This window comes from Podarcis pityusensis, assembly GCF_964106645.2.
Source record: "Podarcis pityusensis genome assembly, chromosome: 10".
NCBI lineage: Eukaryota > Metazoa > Chordata > Lepidosauria > Squamata > Lacertidae > Podarcis > Podarcis pityusensis.
Window position 1 is genome coordinate 2920820 of NC_138035.1, and position 23815 is coordinate 2944634.

Sequence of the window (23815 nt, forward strand, 5' to 3'; positions counted from 1 at the left end):
TTCCCCCTGCAAGATGCAGGTCAAAGGTAGCTGCTCACCGGTGGATGTCTTCTCAGGACAGGGGGAAGCCTCTTTCTTCTGAGCCCCCAACTGCCATGGAATCCCCAGACAAAGCACCTTCCTCCCTGCTCCATTTAAAGAAACAGGTCTACTGTGGGCATCATCTTCATAGCAAGAAATGCGATGCCTCTAGCAGCCGAGGAGCAGGCAGAAAGTCACCAGGGGGAACTTTGTGATAAGAATTTTAAGGTCTTAGCTATGTAATAAATGTTCATAAATGTACCAAGCAAACACGTACATAAATATATAAACCACATGTCCGAAAACCCCGCAGGAAAAAAAGGCCTGAACACATTGACCTCAATTATTTCTCTGCAAGGTCAAAGTGGGAAACCTCCCCATTGTCTTTTTCCTTCACAAATCCTGTCTTAAGGACACATTTAAGATATGAATAGTGTGTGAGGCTGTGACCTGGCTCAGGAAATAAGTATTTGTCATGACAAAAGACTGACCAGACTCCCCAGGCAATCCAATCAAGTGACCATTAAACAGGTAACCTGGCAGACAGGAGGTAAACAAACCACTCAGATTTCTGTTGTAGACCGCCCTTTCTGTGATGTAGGTATGATATATGGAGGGGTGGTCTTGAGCTCCAGGGCAGGGCATTTAAAATGTCTATAGAAGGCCTTGTGCACCATTGTTCCTCCTCCCTCCTGCGTGTGGTGAGTGAGGACCCTGTTGCAACAGATCAATAAAGATCAGGCTTACTAACTGCTTTGCTTCTCAATATTTTCTGGTTGGCCTCTGTTATTTTCTCCTACTAATAGGGAACCTACATAAGGACTCTATATGGGCTCTTGGGTACCCCATAAGGGGAAAAGGGCAGATTTTTGTTTACAACAACTTCTCCTTTCACTGCACCCCCACGTTGTTGTTTTTAAAATCGATTTCCAATACATAACAAAAGAGAGAAAAAAGAATGCAAAATCCTAACTCGCCTCCCTCCCCCCTCCAGGACAGATCAATCTAGTTAAGTTTACCAAAATCTGATCTGTGATTTTGGTTGTCGCCATTCCCGTATTTTCCTCTCCATAAGACGCACCTGACCATAAGATGCACCTAGTTTTTAGAGGAGGAAAACAAGAAAAAAAAAATCTGAACGAAACAGTGGATGTGTGATTTTGGTGGTTCATGCTGTGGCCACAGACATGTGATTTAACGGTGAGTTTGGAGAATCCATGTGGATCCGTGCTTTGTAACCACGTTTTTGCGCCATTGCGGCCCCACGAAACAGTGGATGCCAGATTTTTTTGGTGCAGGCTATAGCCATGGACATGCTATGTGATCTGATGGTGAATTTGGGGTGACCTAATGCAAAAATTCTGAGGATCCATGGGCTTTTACCTCCACCCTCCCAGGCAGCCTCCTTTATTGTGCCCCTTATCTCCCTCCCGATCGCTTGCCGATCAGTGGCTTTGTTTCAACACCCACTTCCCTCTTTCAAAAAAAAAGAAGAAGCATGATCTGCTTTTCGCCCCTGGGCAATTCAGCTCCAGGGACCATGCATTCACTTCATAAGATGCACAGACATTTCCCCTAACTTTTTAGGAAGAAAAAAGTTCATCTTAAGCAGCAAAAAATACAGTATTTTATAAAAGGATGCCATATTTCAACAAAATCGTCTACATCACTTGTATTCTTCAACGCATGCAATCACTTTGTTATTTTTTTCTGATGCAGCAATAGACCATGCTTTCAGTTTCCAGTGAGAGGAACACTGATGTTCCCTTCCTTTCCCTTTCCCTTCCTTTCTAGGAGTCTTGGTTGACCACAAACTTGACATGAGCCAACAGTGTGACGCGGCAGCTAAAAAAGCCAATGCAATTCTGGGCTGCATCAATAGGAGTATAGCATCTAGATCAAGGGAAGTAATAGTGCCACTGTATTCTGCTCTGGTCAGACCTCACCTGGAGTACTGTGTCCAGTTCTGGGCACCACAGTTCAAGAAGGACACTGACAAACTGGAACGTGTCCAGAGGAGGGCAACCAAAATGGTCAAAGGCCTGGAAACGATGCCTTATGAGGAACGGCTAAGGGAGCTGGGCATGTTTAGCCTGGAGAAGAGGAGGTTACGGGGTGATATGATAGCCATGTTCAAATATAGAAAAGGATGTCACATAGAGGAGGGAGAAAGGTTGTTTTCTGCTGCTCCAGAGAAGCGGACACGGAGCAATGGATCCAAACTACAAGAAAGAAGATTCCACCTAAACATTAGGAAGAACTTCCTGACAGTAAGAGCTGTTCAACAGTGGAATTTGCTGCCAAGGAGTGTGGTGGAGTCTCCTTCTTTGGAGGTCTTTAAGCAGAGGCTTGACAACCATATGTCAGGAGTGCTCTGATGGTGTTTCCTGCTTGGCAGGGGGTTGGACTCGATGGCCCTTGGGGTCTCTTCCAGCTCTATGATTCTATGATTCTATGATTCTATGATTCTTTCCAATGCTGTGCCAACGCATCTGCCTGGTTGTGCTGCTGTGTAAAGCAGAGAGCTCGTCTCCGCTAAGGAAAGAAAGGAAAAAGGCAAAGGGGGAGGACTTTCTAAACAGTGACTCTCCTTTGCCTGCCCAGGAAATGACCAGCTTACATGGCCTGCTGTTGTGTTCACCATAATGGCTATCGATCTGAAATATTGTTGCAGGTTTGGGAGGCCAGACAAGATGTTGTCTTGAGTCCCTCCCCATTCTTGGGACCCTGTATCTGTGCGGGTAGAAAGACTCTCTCAAGGCAAATCTTTAAAAATGTAGTAGGAACACAGACATCTGGGAAATACTGGCCTGCGAGTGCTCCAGTTGGAGAACAGCCTTTACCAAAGGTGTCATGGGCTTTGAAGACACTCGAACTCAGGACACAAGGGAGAAACGTGCTAAGAGGAAGGCATGCTTGGCAAACCCTCATTGTGATCCGCTCCTGTCCAGAAACCAACGTCCCTACTGTGGAAGGACGTGTGGATCCGGAACTGGCCTCCACAGTCACTTGTGGACTCACTGTTAAAACCGTGTTTATGGAAGACAATCTTACTTGGCTACAAGTGATTGCCGAAGAAAGAAGAAGAAGAAGAAGAAGAAGAAGAAGAAGAAGAAGAAGAAGAAGAAGAAGAAGAAGAAAATGAAAATGTATAAGAGCAAGCTTGCCAAATCAGTCCCTTTGTCGGAAGGTCGGTGGTTCGAATCCCTGTGACGGGGTGAGCTCCCGTTGCTCGGTCCCTGCTCCTGCCAACTTAGCAGTTCAAAAGCACGTCAAAGTGCAAGTAGATAAATAGGTACCGCTCCGGCGGGAAGGTAAACGGCGTTTCCATGTGCTGCTCTGGTTCACCAGAAGCAGCTTAGTCCTGCTGGCCACATGACCCGGAAAAACTGTCTGTGGACAAACGCCGGCTCCCTCGGCCAGTAAAGTGAGATGAGCGCCACAACCCCAGAGTCGTCCATGACTGGACCTTACGGTCCCTTTACCTTTACCTTTAATGCAGGGACAGGGAACACCTGTGAGAGCCCATCCCCGGCTGCTGACCATCACCACTGCCTCCTGGGGGAGTGAGTTCTGTACATTAACAGGCCTCCTATACCCTTCAAATACGTACAACTGGGTGGGAGGGGGGCTTTTTCGTCCTCCCTCTCTGCCAGCCCTTGTTGGGAGCAGCAATGCAAGGGAAGAAGAAGGGGAGTCCAGAGCCAGGAGCCCCCCCCCCTTCCAGCCACCTTCTCTGGCCGGCTCCTGCCACTCAGGACTCGCTGTTTATATCTCCTGCTGGGAACAGAGCTCAGCCTTGGCTCAGGGAGGCTGTTTCCATCACGTGGGGCTGGCCTGGGGCCAAGAAGGGAAGTCTCAGCCTCTGCCCTGGGCGTCAGGCGCACATGAGCCACAGGCTCCCTCCGGTGCGTCACTCCTAGAAGGCTGCTGTCAAATGAGAAAAGGATCAGCTCCAGGAGTCATGAGAGAGAGGGAGTTCTTCTCCTGAGCACGTGCAAAGTGCATTTCTTTCGACAGTGAGCAATCCTGCCAACGGAGGAGGCGTTCGGCGTGGCTTCTCCACCGAATGCCCATTGCATTCTGAAAGTGGTGCCTAACCCAGTCTCCCTCCAAACTTTGTTCCGAAAAGACAGCAAACTGGCCAAACAACATGATCTTTGTTACGGCTCCCTAAATGCAAAGAGCAGCTCTGTGCAACGCGGACGCTTCCTTTGTTATTTAAAAATGATTTGATAGCCTGAAGGCATACTCGTAGAATCATAGCGATAATAATAAGTAATAATAATAATAATTTATTATTTATACCCTGCCCATGTGGCTGGGTTTCCCCAGCCACTCTGGGCGGCTTCCAACAAAATATTAACATACAATGGTCTGTTAAACATTAAAAGCTTCCCTAAACTTCCATCATGAATGTTTTACTTACTCACCATCTAATTCTGGTCGCTTGCATACACAATGAAATTTGCCACCAAAATCTATATACAGAGATGGAAGGGACCCACAAGGGTCAACCCCCCCCCCATGCAGGAATCTCAAACTCGAACCCATGACCCTGAGATTGAAAGTCTCAGGCTCCACCGACTCTGACCCATTCTTAACATTGTAAGCCGCTCTGAGATACTTTTGTAGTGAGTGGCAGGTAAACATACCGTATTTTTCGCTCTATAAGACGCACCAGACCACAAGATGCATCTAGTTTTTGGAGGAGGAAAACATGAAAAAAAATATTCTGAATCTCAGAAGCCAGAACAGCAAGAGGGATTGCTACGCAGTGAAAGCAGCAATCCCTCTTGCTGTTCTAGCTTCTGGCATAGCTGTGCAGCCTGCATTCGCTCCATAAGACGCACACACATTTCCCCTTACTTTTTAGGAGGGAAAAAGTGAGTCTTATAGAGCAAAAAATACAGTAAATATGAATACGAATAGAAGCAGCATCGGACTATGACAAAAGTGCCTCTGACCACAAAAGAAATGCCTTCTGGTTCCACTGGTCTGTATATTCAGGTACCACCAGTGCAGTTCAGAAGCATGCAGTAGCACCCTGCAAAAGGCATTTAAAGGGGTTGGACTAGATGACCCTCAGAGGTCCCCTCCCGCTCTAAAATTCTAAGGTCCTTTGGGAATGTGGAGCCTGCCCCTCGGACAACCCTCCCCAACAGCAATCCAATCCACTGATGACTCAACAAAGTATCAAACGATGTACTTTACCAATAAAGGCAAAGCAGGAATCCCTTATCATCTTGGTTTTTTCTTATCATTCTTACTGGGTTTGTTTTGAGTGAGGGGGGGCTGGAGGGGGTGAACTGCTGCCTTGGCTGCTCCTTCTCAGCTGGCAAGTCCTGCGTTTGTTTAAAAGGGGGATAAGACGCGGGTGGAGCTGTGGATTAAACCACAGAGCCTAGGGCTTGTCGATCAGAAGGTCAGTGGTTCAAATCCCCGCGACGGGGTGAGCTCCCGTTGTTCAGTCCCTGGTCCTGCCAACCTAGCAGTTCAAAAGCACGTCAAAGTGCAAGTAGATAAATAGGTACCGCTCTGGCTGGAAGGTAGACGGCGTTTCCGTGCGCTGCTCTGGTTCGCCAGAAGCGTCTTAGTCCTGCTGGCCACATGACCCGGAAGCTGTACGCCAGCTCCCTCTGCCAATAAAGCGAGGTGAGCGCCGCAACCCCAGAGTCAGCCACGACTGGATCTAATGGTCAGGGGTCCCTTTACCTTTACCTTTAAGAGCAGCAAGTGACAGACCCCCAAGGACTAGCATCTGCAGTCCCTTTGCTCCTGGGGTGTCTCTGCCCCTGAGCACAGAAGGCCTGGCCAGACGCCCCCCCCCCCAATTCCCCCCATGTCCCACTGAAGCTGCAGGACCACCTGGCCGCCCAACCTCCTGATCTAGATGGATGATTTGGGACAGACAAAAGGACTTCTTCACGCAGCACAAAGTTAACTGATGGAACTCCCTGCCACAGGAGGCCGTGATGGCCACGGCAGCTTTAATAATAATAATAATAAATTTATATTTATACCCCGCCCTTCCCAGTTCAGAAAACCGGGCTCAGGGCGGCTAACAACAAATTCAAAACACTTAACTGATGCAACAAAAAACAGCATAAAATACGGTATAAAATGTGAATAACAATAAATTCAGAATTCAAAATCAATTTAGGGGGGAAATGCATCCAGTAAACATTAGATGATCCCCAGGGCTAGCTGGCTAAATTAGTCCTCTTTGGGCCAGCAAGGAGACCAGGGGAGAATTAGCTGTGGGATCCCAGAGCGGGTAATCTTCATAAAAGGGGGAGGGGGAGGGAAGGAAGGAAGGGGAATAAGAGATCAGGCTAAGTTCAAACTGAAAGCCAGGTGGAATAGCTCTGTCTTACAGGCCCAGCGGAAGGAGGTTAAATCCTGCAGGGCCCTGATCTCATGGGAGAGAGCATTCCACCAGGTTGGAGCCACCACTGAGAAGGCCCTGGCCCTGGTGGAGGATAATCTGACTTTCTTAGGGCCCAGGACCTCTAAACTGTGATTATTCATGGACCTTAAGTCTGCGGTGCAGACCAGGAGAGACCGTCCCATAAATATGAGGACTGGACAAATTTCTGGAGGAGGAGAGGGCTAAGGATGGCTACTAGCCATGGCTGGAGGCAACAGCGCTTCTCTGGTTTGAAACCAGAGGAGGGGAGACACAGGACTGGATGGCGTCATGGGCCTGATCCTGGAGGCACTTCTAAAGCTCTTAACCAGACGCAACCCCCCCTTCGAAGTGAAGAAGTCCTTCTCTCCCCATGTGCGATTCTCAGCACCTGAGACTCAAAGGCAGCTTCCCTCTCTGGAACCACCACAGGCCAGGGGGCATCACTGGGCAAGAAATGGGTGGGGGGGCACCAGCTGCTCCTGTGGACTTCAGTAGGCCCCCAATATTCAAATCAAGAGGGGGCACCAGCACCTCCTTGCCTATCCTGGCACCACACTTAGTGGCTACTTAGTGGCTGAGATTCCTGCATCGCAGGGGGTTGGATTGGATGACCCCTGGGGTTCCCCACAGGAGTCGCTGTAATTCCCCTGAAATTGGCCGGGGTGGGGAGGGGTCTTGTGGGATTTTCTGGGGAGGGGGTCTGTCTTTTCCCCACGCCTTTGCTAGAAGGATCCGTGTCCAGGGTCTGCCCCGCGGAGAAGGAAAAGGGCGACACGCGTTGAAATATCATTGCGTCTGGGTGATCCCTCCGGGGTGTCAGCAAAACCCATCGCCGCAGTCCACCCCTCGCTGCTATGGGTGTTGCGACGGAAAAGCACTCTGCACGCACTCAGAGACGCCGGTGTTTTTCCTCTGGGAGAGGCCCGGCGCAGCGCCCCTCCCCGCGTCCAGAGCGCAGCTTTGCGCCGCGCCGTCGGAGAGGTCAGGATCCGGTCTCCACCCCCCACCCCCGCCCCGATCCTGCAAAAAACGGGCAAGGCTCCAGAGCCCCCACCCCTGTCAGTCGGACGGTAGGCGCTGGTACCTGCTCGGGAACAGGGAGGCGAGGCGGGGCGGGGGTCCCCGTCGGGCGACGGCTCCGCTGCAGCCCTTCCCCGGGAGACGGGACGGGACGGGACGGCTGGCCGGCTGGCTGGTTCTCTGGCGGGGCTCCCTGCGCGCCCGTAACTTGACACACTGGCGCGGCTGCGGCTGCCCTACTTGGAAGGAGGGAGCGGGCGGCGCCCCCACCACTCCAAGGCTCTGCTGCGCCGCAGGGCGACGGGGTGGGCTGGGGGCATTCAGGATGCTGCCTTGTCCGGCCCCTCCGATCATCAGCTGGGGAGACCTGCCCCCTTCGCACAAGAGCCGCTCCAGTTCCCTTCCTTGCAGGCTGCAGAAGCGCCCTCGCCCCTAGGCATGAAGACTCCCCAGCCTGTATGTTGGGCGGTGGGGGACGCGAGGTTCCCCGCAGGTTATTGGCTGCGCATGCAGAGCTGATCGATTTATACCACTTTTCTGACATTTGTATGCAACCTTTCCTCCGAGGAGCTCAAGGTGTCGTACGTGGGTCTCCCCCTTTTATCCTCACAGCAACACCGCGAGGCAGGCCAGGCTGAGAATGGGCGTGAGCGACTGGCCCAAAGTCACCCCCTGTCGAACTTTGCGTCTCTGACCACTAGGCCAGATGTTGATGGGAGTCGGGCTCCAAGAGCTTTTGGAGGGCCACAGGGTAGCCCTCCCGTGCCTTCGGACACAGACGCTTCTGAGTGTGTGTCTCTGGGAGCATGTCCAACAGAACTCACTAAAAAGCATTTGCTGTGCACATCAACTGCATTTTTACGTGGCTGCAATATATAGATATATAGATAGATAGATAGATAGATAGATAGATAGATAGATAGATAGATAGATAGATATATGACTCCCCTTGATCTGGACACTAGACTTCTGTTGATGCAGCCCAGAAGAGCCTTTTTTGCTGCTGTGCCACACCGTGGACTCATGTTCAGCTTGTGGGCCACCACGACCCTGAGATCCTTTTCACATGTGAGTTCCGTAGTTTGACTCTGCACTGTGTGAAAAAGTCTTTTATCTGTCCGGAATCTTCATTGAAAACCCACAAGTTCTTCTTTTAGGAGAGGGAAAACTTACCTCTATCTGCTTTCTCCAGGCCGTGGAGAATTTTATCAACTTCTGCTGTGTTGCCTTCTTACTCACCTTTTCTAAAAAGTCCCAAAGACCATGCAATCTTTCATCCTAGGGGAGTCACTCCACAGACACCCCCCTCGGCCATTTCAGTTACCCTTCTCCACCCCTATGGTATCCTTTCTGAGCCGCTGCAATGCCACTGTAACTGTGCGATGCCTTGCACATTTCCACCTGTGCAAAGTGCAAAGGGAACCCTCTCCAGGAACGAGTTCCCTGGGCATCCTCAGATCACCTGCACCAGGAGATGCAGAGATAAACCCAACAGCACCCCCCAACAGCACCCAGGCAGCCAGCTTGCTTGTGGCTCCAAAGGGTCTGCTTTTACCTGCGACCTTCTCCCTGCGTGGCTGACCTTCCTTCCTCCAGGAGGAGCAGCTCAGCTGGGCCCAGGTAGCTGCTGTTGCAGCAGGCTGGAAGCAGCAACCTGCAGCCTGGGACAGCCCCTTGCAGCCGGAAGGGCATTTGGAGGAGACTCCTGGCTCCCTGTGCGCCAGGCTGAGCCATCCCCCCCCCCCCAGGAGTCACCAGGCTGCATGGATAGAGGAAGCAGGAGGGGCCAGTCCTGCTGCTTTTGCTAAGCAAAAAGGGGTGTGTGAACAACAGGCATTGTTCCAGCTCCACCAACTGGACTCGCTCTGCAAGGTCTGTGCAAACTCCACTTGGCCTGCAGAGAAGAGTGTCTCCCCAAGGTCCTGGATAAATGTAAGAGCGTAAGCAGACTGCTGCTGGATCAGGCCAAGGGCCCATCTGGTCCAGCATCCTGGTCTCACAGTGGCCAACCTATTATGCCTATTATGGGAAACCCGCAAGCAACATCTTGAGTACAAGAGCAACTCTCCCCTCCTGTGGTTTCCAGCACAGTGGCACCTTGGTTCTCAAACACCTTGGTACTCGGACAACTTGGAACCCAAACGCTGCTAAACCCGGAAGAAAGTGTTCCGGTTTGCAAACTTTTTTTGGAAGCCAAACATGCTCCATTTTGAGTGCCACACTTCCATCTTGAGTGTTACGCTGAGGTTTCTGTTTTTGCTATTTATTTTTGCGTCATTGTTTTTGCGGCTCTTTTTGTGTGTGTTTTTGTGACTGTGTGGAACCCAGGTCAGGCACTGATTGGTTGTGTGACTGCAGTACATTGCTTATTGCTTTCATTTTATGGATCCATGGTCTCGTTAGATAGTAAAAATCATGTTAAATTGCTGTTTTAGGGGGTTGTTTTCCAAAGTGTGGAATGGATTGATCCATTTTGCATTGCTTTCTATGGGAAAGCGTGCCTTGGTTTTGGAACGCTTTGGTTTTGGAACGGACTTCCGGAATGGATTAAGCATGAGAACCAAGGGACCACTGTAACTGGGAATTGGAAACATTTCTGTTTCCAGCTGTAGAGGCAGAGCAGAGCCATTGTGGCTAGTAAGCCATTGGCAGCCCTCTCTTCCTCCTCACATGAATTTCTCCATCTTGGTTGTTGGCCACCACTGCTTCCTGTGGCAGGGAGTTCCGCAGTTCCAGTCCAGGCTCAGTTTCCTTGGACTGAAGGGCAAGGGAGACTGTCTTGTCCTTAGAGAAGATGGATTTATTTACACACACATATAGCCCGTTGCTGAAAACCACAGGAGGCATGGATGTAGCCAGGATTTATTGCAGGGGGCAGGGGCACAGAACAAGTTATCTGTGATGCAATTGGTCAGTTCGTTAAGCATATTTATTTATTTGCTTGATTTTTTCAGGGTGGGGGGAACAGCTGCCAGGACATAGAGATCGGGATGCCTCCCCCCCGCCCAGCTTCCAGCCCAGCCAATTTTTTCTCCTTTCTAGGAGAAGGTGGTTTCCAGCCAGGTGATGTGGGGAAAGGCGCACCCCCCTGTCTCCATGACAACAGTGCAGGTGAAGGTGCTTACCTGTCCCAGCTGGAGCCATTTAGCCTCATGAGGAAACTGCTTTGGCCCCTTCAACAGGTTCTCCTAAAAACTTCACGGATATAGAATCGTGGGCCTGGAAGGGACCCCTAGATATCATCCGGACCTTCACCACCTCCCCCCACCTGGCCCTGTAACACTAAAGGTAAAGGACCCCTGGATGGTTGAGTCCAGTCAAAGGCGACTCTGGGTTTGCGGCACTCATCTCGCTTTCAGGCCGACAGACAGCTTTCTGGGTCATGTGGCCAGCAGGACTAAATAATAATAATAATAATAATAATAATAATAATAATAATACTTTATTATTTATACCCCGCCCATCTGGCTGGGTTTCCCCAGCCACTCTGGGCGGCTTCCAACAAAACACTAAAATACAATAACCTATTAAACATTAAAAGCTTCCCTAAACAGGGCTGCCTTTAGATGTCTTCTAAAAGTTTGGTAGTTCTTTTTCTCTTTGACATCTGGTGGGAGGGTGTTCCACAGGGCAGGTGCCACTACCGAGAAGGCCCTCTGACTGGTTCCCTGTAACTTGGCTTCTCGCGGTGAGGGAACCGCCAGAAGGCCCTCGGCGCTGGACCTCAGTGTCCGGGCAGAACGATGGAGGTGGATTAACTCCTTCTGGTATACTGGACCGAGGCTCGGAAACGTACTGGGAGCCGCTTCTGGAGCAATGGGACACCGTGACAGAAACCAGAGCACATAGAAACACCGTTTACCTTCCCGCCACAGCGGTACTGATTTATCTACTCGCACTGGTGTGCTTACGAACTGCTAGGCTGGCAGGAGCTGGGACAGAGCAACGGGAGCTCACCCCGTTATGGGGATTCGAACCTGTAACACTACGGAACTAGTGTCCAAGAACAGGTCCTCCCTTTGCTTTGAGGGTGGGAGAGGAAGTATCGCAGAAATTATACAGGTGATGAAATCAAAAGTTGAAATGTGTGTGAGGAGGACGGAGCGAGCGAAGGTTGGGAAGGGAAGGACGCGTTTGCAAAAGAACCGCGAGGGGAGAATGGGAACAGGGTGTGTGTGCGGCAACTATTGCTATAAATCTTGAGAACAAGCAGGAAGAGAAGTGGGTATGTCTCGTGATTAATAAGCTAGTAGAAGAGAGAATTGCTATATATGGACCTGACTGCCCCCTTGCTTCCCTTTGCTTGAAAGTGTATAGAATTCATAGACTCATAAGGTTGGAAGGGACCTCAAAGGGTCATCTAGTCCAACCCTCTGCAATGCAGGAATCCCTTTGCCCAACATGGGCCTCAAACCCGTAGCCCTGAGATGAAGAGTCTTACGCTCTGCTGACTGAGCGCCCCCCCCCCCGCCTTTGGTGTGCCACTCCTCAACTACCATATTTTCCATGTATTAGACAAGGTTTTCCCCCTCAAAATGAACATAAAAAAATGGGGGGGGGGAGCATCTTATACATGGTCAGTGCATTTTTGTGACACAGGATGGGTAGCTTCTGCATAGGTGTGATTGTCATCGGTGTTATTTGTGGGTGTGATAAGGGCTGTTGTGTGTTTGCTGTTGCTGCGGCTTCTTCTTGCGTTGAGGGAACAGCTGATAGGTGGGTTTAGTGGCGCACGTGCGGCAGCGCAACTCAGATGTGCCAATTTTCGGCAGTCCTTCCCCCTAAAAAAAGCTGGAGGGGCAATCATCCACACACACAAAAAAAAAAAGCCGCAGAACTCTGGGCAATGTCCCCCCATTTTCTTCTAATCTCCCCCCTAAAAATAGGGGTCGCCTTATACATGGGGCGTGTTATACACGGAAAAATACGGTACTTGCTGGTGGGGATTGTGTCACACCAGCAACACCGAAATTAATATCTTGTTTGTCTTGTTCTCTGTGCATCAGCAATGTCTAGGCAACACGATGACCATGTACATACGCAATAGACAATCTTTATAGAATTCCTTCAAACCATAACAAGTCCAAAATGAAATCTTTAGTCTCAAAGTCTCTGGAAATCTTTAAATGAAGCAAGGTACCAGACTGTGTAGGATGACAGACAAGCTGTGAAGCTTTGTGTATTCAGCAAATATGATGTCCAACACGGAACAGTGATTCCAGATATTGACTACTGTTTTGTAGAATTCTTCATCAGCGTGGTGGGAGGATATAGAATTGCTTCATGAACCCATCTTATTTCGAATGAATGTATGTAAATGAAAATATCAAATGCTGTGGAACAGTGCTCATGTAATAATGTAGTCACATCTTGTTTGTCTCGTTCTCTGTGCAGGCAGGCCTTGGTGGAAGGGATGTTTGGGGCCATTGACTGGCACGTTCGTCGTCTCTCTTCCCCTGAACAGGAGCGGCAGGCAGAAAGCGAAGCAGGTGGCGATGGCGTTGCAGGCCGCGCACTTGGAGGCAGACGCTTTCCTGGTCTGCACGGTCCACGCTCTGAGCACTCAGCAAGAAGAGGTCATGGGCCTCTGCCTCAGCGAGGTTGGAGCTGGCCGAATTGCTCACATTCACTCTGTGATCATTCTGCTCCGCTCAGATACGAGGAAAGATCAGGTGGAGATTTCCCTGGAGCAGCTCTCGGCTGCTTTGACAGAAGCGGAGAGGTTGGCTAAGTTAACGGGACAGCCCACGAGGGTTGTGAGCTGGTATCATTCCCATTTTCCCAGTAGTGATGTATGGAAGTGAAAGCTGGACTGTAAAGAAGGCTGATCGCGGAAGAATGGATGCTTTTGAATTATGGTGCTGGAGGAGACTCTTGAGAGTCCCATGGACTGCAAGAAGATCAAACCTCTCCATTCTGAAGGAAATCAGCCCTGAGTGCTCACTAGAAGGACAGATCCTGAAGCTGAGGCTCCAATACTTTGGCCACCTCATGAGAAGAGAAGACTCCCTGGAAAAGACCCTGATGTTGGGAAAAATGGAGGGCACAAGGAGAAGGGGACGACAGAGGACGAGATGGTGGGACAGTGTTCTCAAAGCTACCAGCATGAGTTTGACCAAACTGCGGGAGGCAGTGGAAGAGAGGAGGGCCTGGCGTGCTCTGGTCCAGGGGGTCACGAAGAGTCGGACACGACTAAACGACTAAACAACAACAACAACAACAACAACATTCCCACCCCCACGTCACTGTTTGGCCATCGCACATCGACCTCTGCACGCAAGTGATGTATCAGATGTTGGACAGAGACTTTGCGGGGCTGATCTTCTCCTGTTTTGGCGAGGACAAAAGCACAAGGACGGACCAGATCGTCTTCACCTGCTTCCAGTCCCTTCAAGCCCCAAAGAGCTCCTGCAAATATGAAAGGGTTGAAATTCCTGTTCACCTGATTCCTCACACCGGCATGGGGAAAGCATGTCTTGAGTCCATGATGGCGTTCCCCAGGATCTTGCGTCAAGAGGAGCAAGATGCCTTCAGGAAAATCCATAGCCTTTCTCATCTGGAGCCTATCACCAAGATCCACAATGGATCGGTGTTCACTAAGAAGCTGTGCGGCCAGATGTTGATCATCGGTGGTCCTCTGATGCAGTGGCTGGAGGGTCTCTTGAAGGAAGAGAGGCTGCAGGAGCTGCAGTAGGAGAAACAGAAACTTCTGGAGGAACTCGCTGCCCTGGAGAAAGAGGAACAGAACCTCACGGCCTGAGAAATGAAGCAACAGCCCAAGAATTGTAAGCTTGGCTTCATCCTGCGTTGCTGCTTCTCCATCCCTTCCCATCTTGTTGGGCGTGTTCTGTGTTTGTGCAGCACAGAAGTTTTAAGCTCACCACACGAAACATTTGTTTAGCAGAGTTGTAGTTCACTGCACACACACAAACATGTGCTGCATATACATATGCTTTATATCCGGTTACAAGTAGGACTCTCTCTGCTCCCAGAGAGGGTTTTTTTGCTTCAAAATTCTTGCTGTCCCACAGTCTGCAGCAAGTTCTGAGCTCTTTCAAAACTCTGCAACTCAAAGCAGGATTTTCTACTGCGGTTCCAGTCTGTCTCCTCCTGCTCAGATCTCCCCTGCTTTCCCAACACTGAACACAGTTAAGCAGGCAAATAATAGTTTATACCAGTAACAATTCAAAATTATACGTTTCAGTATCCGTTCTTTTTGTCACTGGTTACAGATATCAGAATTATGTGCACCAGACTGTATTGTATAATGTAAGTACCTTCCTACCATATGCTTCATTTGTGAAATTAATAGTCACACCAAACCACAAATAAAATAATCCCGTATGACTGGCAAATGGTGTCTGGATTTTATGGGCTGCCCAGGCTGTGAACCCAAAGGGTATTGGGTACTGAACCCCAACATTTCTCCAATAGAAGCAGGCCACTCCAGGCACGGGTGTTGGACTAGATGGGATTTAGGTGCCCTCCTTGTGCCCTGCAATTTTGTGATGATTTGTTGTAAGCTTAACCCTGCAGCTCCTTTGCAGCAAAAATAAGAAGTTCTGAAATACCCTGGGCTGTTGTGAGTTAGGGGGAGGATCTGGGTCGGAGAGAAGCTCCCAGGTAGCTGTTTGGGCCTGGGGCAGGGAGAGACACACTCCGTGCCGCGCGTGCAGAATCGGGAGTGGAGGAAGGAGCCAGACCACCCTTTTCGTTTGCAGCCGCAGCTGTTTTGCAAGCCGTGGTGCTATAAATAGAGGCCGGTATTTGGGTGAGAGGGCAAGGGAGGGTGGGGGAGGGTGCCCAGCAAGAGGGCTTGACCCATGAAAGGCCCATCTCGGCTGATAACATCAGACAGGTCCAGGTGCCGTGAGCCACCAACTAACTTTGACAGGTCACCAATAATCTGGTCCAAATCCCAGAGCTGCCGGACAGACGGGAAAAGAAATTATAAGATTTTAAGTGATATCAAACAAGCTCAAGAGCAGGGCTGAAAATGCTTCCTCAAGTTTACAAAAAAAGGTATGAAAACCTCAATGACAAGTTTTAAACATAGCTCTGTTTAAGAGAATCCAGTAATAATAGTAATACAAAATAAAGGTTTGAAGTCTTTAACATCAGCAGTCAGGAGCGCTTCAACCCTGTTTTTGAGTTTGTTTGAAACTTCAGACCTCAATTTCTTATTACTACTGCTTGGTTCTCTTAAATAGGGTTATGTTTAAAACTTTTTTGAGTTTCTGCCCTGTTTTTTGAGTTTGTTTGAAACTTTAAAACCTCAATTTCTTATCACTACTGCTGGATTCTCTTAAATAGGGCTATGTTTAAAACTTGTCATTGAGGTTTTCATACCTTTTTTGTAAACTCGAGGAAGCATTTTCAGCCCTGCTCTTGAGCTTGTTTGATATCACTTAAAATCTTATAATTTCTTTATTTCCTTCTGAGGAAACTGATTAGTTCAGTGAAATGAATTTTGTAGCCGGCATCTCGTAAAGTCTTTGTTTAATTAATTTTTTGATTTTTGTTCTTCTATAGTCGATTACTTCTTGTTTCAGGGATTTTCACGGTAATTTCTTTTGTGTAATTTCTTGGTTCCGTGACTGTCTTTTTTTCACTGGACAGACGGGAAAAGACAGGCAGACAAAAGGGAGGAGGGGAGACGGGAGACTTAAAGTCCCTGGGGTCCCCCTGACTCTGTTTCTTCTTCCCGACAGCCTTCTGGGGGGAAGTGGAGCAGGAAGATGGCCTCATAGGACAGGGGAAAGGGTGGCGGAGGCAGCGGGTGGCAGTCTGGGACTCCGAGTTCCACTTCCAAGAGGGCCTCCAAGTCAGGAGAGGCCATATATAGGGTGCCGTCCAAAGCCAAGCCCTGTCCGGCCAGGCTGCACTTGGGCAGGGTCCGGGCAGGGCCCCACTGCCGGGTCCTGGGGCAGAAGGAGGTGACCACGTTGTCTTGGGCATTGCCCCCCACCACGAAGAGGGGCTCCGTGCCGCCCAGGAAGTAGAGCCCAGGCAGGTCAGCGTCTGCCCGCGTCAGAGTCGGAAGCAGCTCCTGCCACGTGTCTGCAAGGAGAAGAGAAGGCGGGGATGTAACCACCCTCAGGCCGGACCCACAGCCCAGATCCCCTGCCCTCGCACCCACTGCCAGCCCTTGCTGATACCCCCGTCCTTCCCTGCCCGCTTAACTCACAATCAGCCACCTCCGTCTTCCCCAGTATGTGCCCACCCGACCATGCTGATCAGTGGAACCGCCACAAAATATCTGTTCTGCTTTCGTGAGAACTCCTGGCATGGCTAAACCTAGACTTTGGAACTCCCTGCCTCTTGATGTACTCTTCGCTGTACTCTTTTCGGCATCCGCCGAAAAGGTTCCTGCTTAGAGGAGCCTCTCCAGATGTTTCAAAACTTACAAGTTTTAACCTGTTTTTAAGGTAAAGATAAAGGGATCCCTGACCATTAGGTCCAGTGGTGGCCAACTCTGGGGTTGCGGCGCTCATCTCGCTTTATTGGCCGAGGGAGCCGGTGTACAGCTTCCGGGTCATGTGGCCAGCATGACTAAGCCGCTTCTGGCGAACCAGAGCAGCGCATGGAAATGCCGTTTACCTTCCCACCGGAGTGGTACCTATTTATCTCCTTGCACTTTGACGTGCTTTCAAACTGCTAGGTTGGCAGGAGCAGGGACCGAGCAACGGGAGCTCACCCCGTCGTGAGGGTTCGAACCGCCGACCTTCTGATCGGCAAGTCCTAGGCTCTGTGGTTTATCCCACTGCACCACCCATGTCCCATAACCTGTTTTTAGTCTACAGTTATTTCAACTTTCTGAAAGTTTCAAATCATTGTTCATTTTTCTGGCTTGTAATATTACCATCCAGGGCTTTGGGGGGGGGCAGAACTCACCAGAACTCAGTTCCGGCACCTCTCGCCCTTGCCCTTATAAGAGAACAAGGTTCAAGGCTGAGTTCTGGCACCTCTTTCCCAGGAAAAAAGCACTGTGGTTATCTTTTTTTGTAAACCGCTATGAGGGTTTTCTTTTTTTTAAAAAAAAATCAAGCAGTGTGTAAACCTTCTGCAATGAATAAAAATAAGTACTGACACCCCTATCTCTTTTCTCACACATAACACCACCTTGCCTTCCCCTCTCTGTGCAATGCTGTGGCGCATGCGTGCCAGCCTGGCAGCGCAACTGTGGGTGTCCGGGACGGTGGGTGCCCTGCAGCGTGCATGGCCCTGGCACTCAATTTTGTGGGTGCCTGGCCAATTGATGGGGAGTTTTGTGGGTGCTCAGGCACCCAGGGCCCCAGGGAGTTGGCACCTATGGGGCTGTGCATAGGCTGCTTCATTGCCTGCTCCTCACCAGCGGCCACATCGTAGCACAGCAGAAGTTTCTCCCCGGTGCGTTGTATGCTGCCCAGGGCATAGATGCAGCCGCCATGCACCGTGCAGAGGGGCAGGTCGTGGGACAGGGAGACGGCGAAGGAGAAGTCGCCCATGGGGAGGGAGGAGACGAAGGCCCAGGAGTCAGCCCAAGGGTCGTAGCGCTCCACGGCCGTGTACAGGCGGGTGCTGCTGTCCGGGGGCAGGAGCGAGTCCAGGAACCAGCCCCCCACGGCATAGATGTGGTGCCCCACCACAACGCTGCTGAAGTGTCGCCGGCGCTGCAAGAGGAACAGGAAAGCAGAGAGTGTCAGGAAGGGAGAGGCACTGCTGAAAGAGAATAAGATTGAAGGAATGGGTTTCTGTGCAGTCGGTCTGAAACGGGACCCAAAATCCTCATTTTTCCTTCTCCAAGGAAGCATTTCTAAAATGCATTAACTTGAGCACTTGAGCCAATGTATAAACAGAAACCCAGCTGTATAAACAAGTGCTCAAAGCCCTCTCCATTATCAGTCCGTGACGGCAATGGATGGCCTTGCCAGTTCCGAGTGGAGCAGGGATGGCACATCTGGGTCTTATCTTACACACTGACGCACAGACCTTGTCAGGTCTGACAAGAGACCCGGGAATGGCGCCAGGAGAGCTCTTAGAGTTGGTGATCTTCCTGCCCCAAGATAAGAGTATAGGAACAGGAACAGGAACAACCTTTTATGGTTAAGAGTACCGGAACAGGAATATCTGTTTATGGTCATGGATGTCAACTTACGTGTATAAGCTGACGTGGTTGGATTCCTGGGGAAGGGGGGAGAGGGTGCCTGGAGGATATATATACTGCATGAAATTTCTCATTTCTTTGGACTTCATGTGGAAGGTCACGCAAGTGCCTTCTGCTATCCGGAGAGCAGAATAAACTCTTTCTCTGAATCAACCTCGGTGTCATTTGACTTCCTTTCTCCCTCCCGGGAGCAACGCAGACCCCACCAATCGGTATAGTCTAATAAGGCTACAAGATGAAAATGATGTACTGGTGGTATCTAACCCTGGTTAAATTAGGAGAAATGCATAGAACAAGAGCTAAGAAGTGTTGGAGGTGTAAAGACCAGGACCAGGTGTGGAGTCTGAACTCCTATTTATGTGGAGGAAGCTGCAAAGGCCATTCACTGTTAATAACTCATTCTCAAATTGCCCCCCTTAAAAATCAAATCGCCCCACATTGGGAATCACGGAATTGGAGCTTTTTGTTTGTTTGTTTTTGTTTCACACTCTGATTTTAGGAAACCAAGCAAATGGAAGAGGGGCAGATGAAAACGATGGACTTTGCAGAACTGGCGAAGCTGACAGGAAGGATCCTTAACCAGCAGGATTGAGTAGTCCACAAGGACTGTAGTAAATTTATATATATGATACTTGAAAGATCACTGTAAGCAATTAAACATCGCTAGCAGGGTTGACTAAAGACTTGCAATGGGCAACTTCCTCCCTTTTAATGATAATATTAATTTCAATGCTATCTGTAATGAATCAGCTAGAATTGGAAAACGTACAAAGGCAGTGATATAAAGGTTAATTTTGAAAGCCATGAGACGGGAGGGACGGAAGTCAATAGGCTCTAATGAGCAAAAGAGATAATGTGAATACAGTGGTACCTCTGGATATGAGCGGGATCCGTTCCGGAGCCCCATTCGCATCCTGAAGCGAACGCAACCCACGTCTGCACGTGTGTGGGTCACGATTTGCCACTTCCACACATGTGCATGGCGTCATTTTGACCGTCTGGTAACACGCTCCGTTACTTCCGGGTCACCACGGAGCACAACCCAAAAATACTCATCCTGAAGCTACTTCAACCCGAAGTATGACTGCAATAATGATGTGGCTACACCGTATATTATAAAATGGAAAATCAATTATATATATATATATATATATATACACACACACACACACACACACACACATATATATATATATATATATGGTATATACACACACACACACACACACACACACACACCGTATTTTATATATATATATATATATATATATATATATATATATATATGGTATATATATATATACACACACACACACACACCGTATTTTTCCATGTATAAGACTAGGTTTTCCCCCTAAAAAATAATGTCCAGAATTTGGGGGCGTCATACATGGGGGCCATCTCTCCCCATTTTCTTAAATCAGAGTCCCCCCAAATAGGGGGCGTCTTATACATGGGGACGTCTTATAGATGGAAAAATACAGTGTGTTTATGTATGTGTATATGTGGTACCTGAGACACAGCCCTGTCCTTAGAGCAGGACCTGACCTTATTAGGGGCAGCGGTGGGTGCCCACGTTCCCGTCAAGGGGTTGTAGCGGAAGGCCGCCATACGGAAGGTGAAACTGCGGGGCCCCCGCTTCTCCCGGTAGCCCCCCATGACGAAGAGGTAGTTCAGGAGCTGTGCTGTGCTGAAGCTCCACTTCTCGGCCTGGAAGGGCAGGCGGGTGGCACAGCGCCAGTCCCCCTCCTCGGGGGGCAGAGGGCGGTGGTAGAGGCCCTGCAGAGACTCCAGGGGGACCCCAGGCGCCAGGCTGACGTTCTCCTTGCGCAGGGCGCACAGCATGGGGCGTTCCTTGAAGCGGAGCTGTGCCAGCTCCTCCCGCAGTTGGGGGTCCAGCCGTCCAGCGACAGGGGCTGGCAGCTCCAACAGGTGCGCACTCAGGTAGCCGGACAACAGTGCCCTCAGCTCGGGGCATCCCACAGCCTCCACGAAACCCAGGTACGACAGGCAGTTCTGGGGGCTGAGCAGTGGGCTCAGCGCCGCCCAGCACCGGTCCAGAAACCCCGGGAGCATCAGGTAGCTGGCAGTCTGCACCGCTGGCAAGAGGTCTTCCTCTTCTAGGCTGAAACACCCATTGAAGACCCACTCCAGGATGGCGCGGAAGGTCCCCGAGGGCACGTGGCTCAGATCCAGCTGCCTCTCCGATGCCTCCTGCATGCGGGATCTCGAGAGGGCCTCAAAATAGGCGCTCTCCGTTGCCAGCCGGGCCAGATCCACCTGCCAGGCAGAGAGAGAGAGAACATTAGAAAATTATGCTAGTACAGTGGACGCTTGGTTGCGAATGTGGTCTGTGCGGGAAGCACGTTTGCAATCCGCAGCGTTCGCAACCCGTGGCTCGGTGCCCCCTGTGGTGGACCTGGTTGGTCTCCCCTAAACCTGTCTCTGTTCCCGTGGTTGCCAAATTAGCCTCTCCAAATCGGGGGACACTCTGTGATGCTCCTGCAGGTGATCTCAGCAACTGAGCTGGGCTGTAAGGGTTCAGACAGTCTCTGAGATATTCTGGACCTGAACTGTCCAGGGCTTGGCAAATTGATACAAGCACCTCGACCCTGGCTGGGTAGCAGATGGGCAACCAGGGCAGCATTTGGTGTTGCATGTTCTTCACCAGATGCTCCCATCAGGCATCCCACACCTGCTGGAGCTTCTGGACCAACCCCAAGGGCAGCCCCACATTGAGCACACTGCAGTAGTCCAGACTTGAGGTTACCCATGCATGGACTATAGTGGTCAGGAAACGGTCATAGTTGGCGCTGTTGGTATTTCATTCTACCCTTTGCTGCAGACATGGGATTATTACATGTCACATGTCTGTTTACATTCCAGCACAGATTGCTGGCGTGAGCGGAACTTCCGCTCTGTATTGCTTTTGTTTTCCGTCTCTCTCCGAGACAGAAATGGCAAGGAGAGATGCCATGTTTTCTTTGTCCTGATTTATGTATAATAAATGCGTAGTTTAGAATGTGTCTGCTGCCTCAAGCCTCTTCTGTTGCGCAGTTTACACTGCTGAGTAAAGTGTGCTCAAGTCTGCAAGCTTGAGTCACTGAGCAGAGGTCGAGGGATCTCCGCAGCGGCAAGGCTGAAGGGAGACTCTCCAGCTGGGGCTGAGCCAGGTGGCCTTTCGACCCCCAATTCCGACAGGCGCGACAGGTGAATTTGCATCTGACTCCTGGGGAAAGCCTCCATGTAGCCTGGATAACTCACCATGGTTAGATAACCATGGTGCCGATAACACCAGGGTTGCAGGGCACCTGTCTATTCCTGCATTGTGGGTGGTTGATGATCCTTAAGATTACTTTCAACTCTACAGTTCTATGATTCTATGATTCCTGCCACCCCTTAGCACAAGAGAGCCCCCCGCCAGACCCTACCTGGAAGCTGTAGGGCTGTGTGTGGACCGTGAGCAGCTCAGCCTCACCATCTCCTCCCCGGTAGACCCTCAGCTCGGGGCAGCTCTCCCACGGCTTGGGCAGGGACCCCTGAGCACCCTGCCTTTTCCAGGACAAGGCGATGAAGCCCCACAAAGCCCAGAGGGCACTGGCCAGGAAGTCAAACGCCCGCTTGGCGAGGAGGGCCCAACCCAGCCAGGCGGATGCAGCAAGAAGCCCCTGCAAAGGGGTCGAGCGCAGACCTCCATGGGGCATGGCCAGGGAATCATTTGCAGGTCAGAGCGCCCCTTCAGCCGTCCCAAAGCACACACAGGCTGCGGCACAGAGTTTGGCTCGGGTGCCGGAGCTATTTTTAGTCTGTGTTTACAGCAGAGCAGTCATGTTGGTGCCCAGAGCCGTCGCCAGGAGCGGAAGGGGCCACAGACGTCAGAAAGTTACTGGGGGGACTTTTGGCGGGGGAGAGGAGAGATCGTGCAGAACACTAACGTTGTGTTTCGTTAGCCCCCAAATGGAAAACGAGCGAGGTCTCAACCAAAGAAGCACGGCAACTTAAACTGCTGGAATAGGTGCAGCTTGCAGATCTAAGTTATAGAATAAGAGAACAAGAAGAACATTCTTGTAACAAACTGAATTGGTCTCTAAGGTGATACTGGACAGTTTTTTTATTTATTTCAAGAAGAACATTCGTTTAAAGAAGATCGGGAAATGTTTATTGAATATATGGGTGGAAATTGCGTACACTTTAAAATGTGGGCAGCATTAAGCTAAATTCAACAGTGTAATTAAGTTTTGATGGAAGTAATATACAGTGGACCCTTGGGTTGCGAACGTGATCAGTGTGGGGTGCACGTTCGCAACCTGCAGCATTCGCAACCCACATCTGCACACACGTGGGTGTCCACAGGAAGGTGTCCATCGCTGGGCAAAGGCGCTCCTCCAGACTTGCCCAGGTGGCAGACTATGCAAACCAAGGTTCTATTGTTCTTTTGTAGTAGGCTTTTAGAATGTACTTCCCAATACAGTGGTACCTCAGGTTAAGTACTTAATTCATTCCGGAGGTCTGTTCTTAACCTGAAACTGTTCTTAACCTGAACTGTTCTTCATCCTGAAGCAAAGTTCTTAACCTGAGATACTGTTTCTGGGTTAGCGGAGTCTGTAACCTGAAGCGTCTGTAACCTGAAGAGTATGTAACCAAGGTACCACTGTACATATCCTGTATCCACCTGTTGCCCCAACACATTCCTCCTATGTTAATCATGTATAAAAATAAAGGTAAAGGGACCCCTGACCATTAAGTCCAGTCGCAGATGACTCTGGGGTTGTGGCACTCATCTCGCTTTATCGGCCGAGGGAGCCAGCGTACAGCTTCCGGGTCATGTGGCCAGCATGACTAAGATGCTTCTGGCGAACCAGAGCAGCGCATGGAAACGCCGTTTACCTTCCCAACAGAGCGGTACCTATTTATTTACTTGCACTCTGATGTGCTTTGGAACTGCTAGGTTGGCAGGAGCAGGGACCGAGCAACAGGAGCTCACCCCGTCGCAGGGATTTGAACCACCGACCTTCTGATCAGCAAGCCCAAGAGGCTCAGTGGTTTAACCCACAGTGCCACCCGCGTCCCTTAATCATGTATAACCCTCCCCTTTTCTGATGTAGCAATGATGTCGTAATGATGCTTAATGAACTGTATGCTAGGATAAGATAGAAATTTTTAAAATTCTTTGTCACCCCATCCTCGGGGTTCAAAATTCCTCTTTGAACCTGTTG

General features: G+C 50.2%; 2 protein-coding genes and 1 pseudogene across 5 annotated transcripts in view; 1 reads left to right on the top strand and 2 right to left on the bottom strand.

Annotated features, from left to right (window-relative positions):
* CPT1B (carnitine palmitoyltransferase 1B) overlaps positions 1–9144 on the bottom strand; it is a 46182-nt gene extending 37038 nt beyond the window's left edge. The window contains exon 1 of one of the 2 annotated variants that reach the window (XM_081022780.1): positions 9009–9144. The gene's annotated coding sequence lies outside the window, so the exon portion shown is untranslated. Of the gene's footprint in view, positions 1–7517; positions 7658–9008 lie in introns of those variants that run through there. The other variant, XM_081022778.1, reaches the window with a different exon arrangement.
* Positions 8387–14213, top strand: LOC308457809 (lys-63-specific deubiquitinase BRCC36 pseudogene; annotated as a pseudogene). The gene is made up of 3 exons (XR_013991474.1): positions 8387–8521; positions 12848–13230; positions 13689–14213. The product of XR_013991474.1 is annotated as a lys-63-specific deubiquitinase BRCC36 pseudogene (transcript).
* Positions 14145–22366, bottom strand: LOC308486298 (kelch repeat and BTB domain-containing protein 13-like). 2 transcript variants are annotated; one of them, XR_013991014.1, is made up of 5 exons: positions 22031–22366; positions 20148–20879; positions 17805–18105; positions 15353–16513; positions 14145–15294 (listed from the first exon to the last, which is right to left on the bottom strand). XR_013991014.1 is itself a non-coding variant. In XM_081022999.1 (4 exons), the coding sequence occupies exons 1-4, from the start codon at positions 22301–22303 to the stop codon at positions 16119–16121; spliced, it is 1701 nt and encodes a 566-aa protein (XP_080879125.1). In that variant the 5' UTR covers positions 22304–22366; the 3' UTR covers positions 14145–16118. The 2 variants fall into 2 exon arrangements, 1 of the variants encoding a protein (XP_080879125.1); XM_081022999.1 differs by having other exon boundaries at positions 14145–16513.
* Positions 22367–23815: the final 1449 nt, after the last annotated feature.

Excerpts from the sequence above, each read along its gene's own strand:
- LOC308486298 (XM_081022999.1), bottom strand. The coding sequence starts at position 22,303 with ATGCCCCATGGAGGTCTGCGCTCGACCCCTTTGCAGGGGCTTCTTGCT. Across the intron at positions 20,880-22,030 it reads CACAGCCCTACAGCTTCCAG|GTGGATCTGGCCCGGCTGGC; the intron begins GTAGGGTCTGGC and ends TCTGCCTGGCAG. Across the intron at positions 18,106-20,147 it reads CCACCGCTGCCCCTAATAAG|CGCCGGCGACACTTCAGCAG; the intron begins GTCAGGTCCTGC and ends TTCCTCTTGCAG.